The sequence below is a fragment of the Cryptomeria japonica genome, chromosome 8 (assembly GCF_030272615.1).
Source record: "Cryptomeria japonica chromosome 8, Sugi_1.0, whole genome shotgun sequence".
NCBI classification, from domain to species: Eukaryota; Viridiplantae; Streptophyta; class Pinopsida; order Cupressales; family Cupressaceae; genus Cryptomeria; species Cryptomeria japonica.
The window spans coordinates 527,850,574-527,855,383 of record NC_081412.1 but is presented as its reverse complement, the minus strand read 5'-3'; the positions used below and the strand labels follow the sequence as shown (position 1 = coordinate 527,855,383).

General features: G+C 34.7%; 1 protein-coding gene across 1 annotated transcript; it reads right to left on the bottom strand.

Annotated features, from left to right (window-relative positions):
• Positions 1 to 1,446: 1,446 nt before the first annotated feature.
• LOC131055427 (heavy metal-associated isoprenylated plant protein 35) lies at positions 1,447 to 3,896 on the bottom strand. Its single transcript, XM_057989908.2, has 3 exons — positions 3,563 to 3,896; positions 2,947 to 3,031; positions 1,447 to 2,472 (listed from the first exon to the last, which is right to left on the bottom strand). The coding sequence occupies exons 1-3, from the start codon at positions 3,578 to 3,580 to the stop codon at positions 1,808 to 1,810; spliced, it is 768 nt and encodes a 255-aa protein (XP_057845891.1). The 5' UTR covers positions 3,581 to 3,896; the 3' UTR covers positions 1,447 to 1,807.
• Positions 3,897 to 4,810: the final 914 nt, after the last annotated feature.

Sequence of the window (4,810 nt, the reverse complement as noted above, 5' to 3'; positions counted from 1 at the left end):
TTCGCTTGATGCATGTGACCTATGGATGGCTACAAAATAAAACAGATTAGATACTCAACTGAATATCTCTAAAATTAAAAAATATATATATATATATATATATACAGAATAACCACACATAAACAATAATATTGAAAGCATCTTATAAGCACTTTACAACTGCCATCATACATATATCTTTTACAAGGGCCAATTGGATTCAAGTCAAAGACCATTTATTTCTTGATAACCACCACAGAAGATGATGGTAATGAAGAAGGTTCTTGGTCTGAATTCATATGTGTCTAAATCAGATACAATGGAATAATCACAACGACATGATGTATAGCACCCACAATATATGCCACCCTACATCTGGCACCAGGACGAACAAGTCAAATTGCTTTAGTAGCCTTTCAATTATGCTCTTCTTATTCTATTCACAAAAATCAATCTTTTTTATCCATTGATAAAGTTCAGCAAAGAAAGAATCTTTGGATTCGTTTTGCATAATTTGAGTGCCCAAAAGAAAAATACATATTCGATTCTCAGTCACCGGTTATTTTGACAGTGATATGATTATGTTTCTGGACGGACATTTGATTGTGACTTTTAGTTTTATTCTATGTCTCATTCCAAAGAAAAAAAATATTCAATCCCATTTAACTTGTCTTGTTCTAGATGCTTCATGTCTGTTCCTATGCTTTTAATTTTTTTATTGAAGGGAAAACAAACATCATAGTTAACCAGTTAACTAGATCTGACGGGGGGAAATTTTGTTCATTACTTTTCATTTGGATCAGTATTGGGATGAGTAATCTATAGTGTATTGGATCAGTATTGGGATGAGTAATCTATAGTGTATTGGATCAAGATTGGGATAGGTAATTTATGATGTAGATTGATTTTTATGTAAATAATCGATATTTGTTGTGTTGGCTCTTTAAGAAATATAAATCAATCTTACAACTTCTTTTTTATGTTCCAACAATTTTTTTGACTACGTGCAAATATATAATACCCACATGTAGTTTGAAATAAATGATATTACTGTCGCACTCGGAATTATGGATTTTCAGTTTATGGGAGGCAGTATGGTTAGCCCATTTAATATAGTATTTTCTTTCATTAATTCTCATATGTGCATCTAGCGAAGCGCACATACAGGAAAGAAGTTTTAGTTTAATGCAAATGAATGAAATGACTGCTATGTTGCATACAGATCAAAAGAAGAAAAATTTACTATATATTTCAATTCTTATATCTTCGAGAACTGATGGAGTCACTACTACTTTTTATATATTGACGAATGTCACAATTGTCGAACCAAATACATCCATTACATTTATAGATAAAACCAAATTACAATTCACCAATGACTTACACTCTTCCATTTAATAACTCCTAATTTAATATACTTTAAAACTCTTATATAACAATAAAACTTGAAAGACTACAATGTACTACTGAACTCCTCACATAAATTCTTTTTTTTTAGAAGTCTTAAATAAAGATTTAGTACATTGTATGTTTTCACTACAATGCATCAACTCTTCACCATTAGACATGAAACTATAACTACAGTTTAAGACAGAGAACTATACCTACAATTCTGAAGAAACTTAAGTACTGTACAAAAAGATAAAGCTGCACATTAGCAGCTTTGATTCATCAAAGAAGTACTAAGAAAGAGAGAGATGTCTCAGGAATTTAATCTCTGATACAGAGATTCATCCACCAAAATCCTACAAAGAGAACTCAAAATCTCTGTTGTAAAAGCCAGAGTATCTTAGTTTGGTACAAATTAAAATGGAAGAAACAACAGAGTTTAAGTAATACAGCAAGCATTTGGGTTCTCATCACTAAACATGGTGGCAAAACGACTGCTGTCAGCTGCAGTCAACTGCCTTGAATTTCCAGTGTGGTAGCCACCATTGTAATATTGATCTGCCATGTACCTCTGATACCTTCTCTGAGCATCAAGGGAATCAGGGTTATGATGATATCTTGTAGTATAATCCACATCTCTGGGATATTCCTGAGTCATATGGTACCCATCTGGATGGTTGTGGTCTATGGTCCTGTAATAGGTTTCAAGTGGATCGGGTAATGGAACAGAACTTTCTTCATTTGGGGGAGAAGGATCAGTGGTTTCTTGGGGTGGAGCATCAGCAGGAGGAGGAGCACATTCTTCTGCTGGTGGAGGAGGAGGTGTTTCCTCTGCTGGAGGAGCTGCAGCAGATGCAGCATTCTCTTCTGTAACTGCCTGATTTGTTTGCTCCGCAGGGTCCTGAGTTACAGTAGTTGCAGAGGAAGCAGAAGCCTCAGCAGGATCTGCTCTTGGTTCTGGATTTTCTTCTTCTGGTGTGTGATGACTGCACAACTTGGCTATTTTTCCAGTCTTTTTAATGGCTCTCATCACTTTCTCAGGGTCTGCCCATCCCACCACTATAATCTTTTGCTGCCCAAAATCTTCAATGACTTTGTATATACCTGTAAAAATCAAGACTTGCTTAGTAAAATGTATTGAATGGCTTCTCAACATCTCCAGAGATGAACAGAAAAGTTTTATACACATTGAAAGAATAATAAATCAGTGATAAGAGATTTCTACAACCTATGATATCAAGAGAATGTTGTTTCTGGATTGAATTGTGTTCACGATTTTTGCATCAACGTTTGGATCACATTCCATGATCTATCATGGTTCCTTTGGCTCTCTTCATCCTGATGATGGATTGCAGAGTGTGACCCGAAATGTTGATACAAAAATCATGAACAAAATTGAATCCAAAAACAGCATTCTCTTGAGAACCATAACAAACATAAAGAGAGATATTAGTTGAAAAAAGCTGTCAACAGTAATTTTGAATTCCATTAATACATAAAAGTAAATAATTGTCTTATTCTTAAAAAAAAAACTTTTATTTGATTTAAATTTAAAAAAAACAAAATTGGAAACATTACCTTGAACACTTTGAAGAGACCTGCGTATCTTTTGTACACAACCATTACAGTCCATGCGGACCTGAATTTCTGTTACTTGTGGTCTCTGCAATGGAAAAAGACACCATCAACAACTCAAAGTTTTCAATTTTCTCTCCTTTTGTTAGACATTATTTTCAGAACCATTACAGCTTGTAATTGTTTGTAAATATTAGTAATAATTTTATCAAAGGCATGGAAGAAACAGTGTGAAAGAATCAAAGAAAAAGCTTCTCAAAAAAACTTGAAATCAGATCAAAGAAATAGGCTTCTGGAGAAAACTGTTCTAAAGAAATCAGATGATGATAATAATGGGTCACACAAATGTGGCCTAAAACTTCAATAATCTCATCCATTCAAACAATCTCTTTGCAATTTCACTCTTCTCTTAACGTTTTGTAATTTATAGGCAACAGCACCGATGTAATTTGACATACACAGTAGAGAATTGGACCAAAAAAAAACTGAACACCCACAATCTCATATACAGAAGCAAGGTGTATATACGTATGAAGCCAGCTTTGGGCTCATTCTATGTAGCTTCAATGAAAATGAACAAAAAAAACACAGTGCAGAGCATTAGAGAGAAGAGACATACATCAACTTGGAAGGCCATGAGCAGGCTGAAACCTGTTGAAGATCACAGAGAAGTTGTGTTCCTATTACAAGCTGCTTCGTAAGGAACAATGGTTTTATGCAAATAGAAAACATGTAAGAAGAGACTCAATCCAATAAATTGCATGAATGGAATTTGAGAATATATAAAAGAAGAGGAAGAGGAAGTACAGGCCCACAATCAATCTAAGGTGTCATAGACAAGGAGATTCTATTCTCTGCAATGGAGGGAAGAAAGACAAAGGTTCCGTCAAAGTGTGTGCTGCAATTATTTTCTATTTGAAGACAAATTTCTATCTAGGTATGAAGTGGGTATTATTCTTCCTTGAGTATGGGTTGTGGGTTAAGTTGTGGTGGTGTCGTTGTGATTATTAAGGTTCAAACCTTCGTTCGGTCATTATAATCATGGGTTTATGTCTTTGCTGATCCAATATGCTCGCAGATTTAAGTCTTAACATTGTTATATGAAGATGAGGTCTACCACTTGCAGTCTCACTAATTCATAAATCTGGTCAAAAGCATTTCATGTAAAATAGAGTGTTGTACCAGCATCACAATTATCATTTTTACAAAAAAAAAAAAATTCCTCCATGAATAAAAATTAACCAGTCTTTATGGGGGTGGTGTGGATTGCCTAGAATGTGATAGGTTTTGTCCATAAGAGACCAGCTAGCAAGGAATATAGTCAATTACTGGTCCATTCATTAGGTGATAAGAGTCGTGGCCACCGTCCAAGCTCATAAATTTGAGGTAAGACAAAAACAATTTGTTTTTTCTTACTCAAAACCTGTAATTCGGAGCATCTATATATCTTTGATTAGAATGGAATGGTTGGCTTTTAAGAAATATGCTTGCCGACTATTGAAAGTAGCCACACATTATCATCAATGGCCTAAAAGTTAATCATGATTCATCGGCTTAGATCCCATGGAAGGGAGAGAAGGTTTAAAGTATGATCCCTTTTTCCAGAGCCCCCAAATAAAAGTTTTGTAAAACGGTGGTGTGGCCCATGGTCACATGGTCACTTTGCAGATTGCTGGTAAAAATGTGGCCACCAGTTTTAAGTATTTTTGCCTTCTAAAAATGTGATTTGAAAACGGTGTTTTGTGGCCCATAATCTGAAAGGTACGCTTTTGGCTTAAGTAAAATTGAGGATAAGGTCGAAACACCTTTGTAATACATCAGTTTGCTTTGCCCAATGTATGAATTCTCTTAAGTAGAAATAAATTAT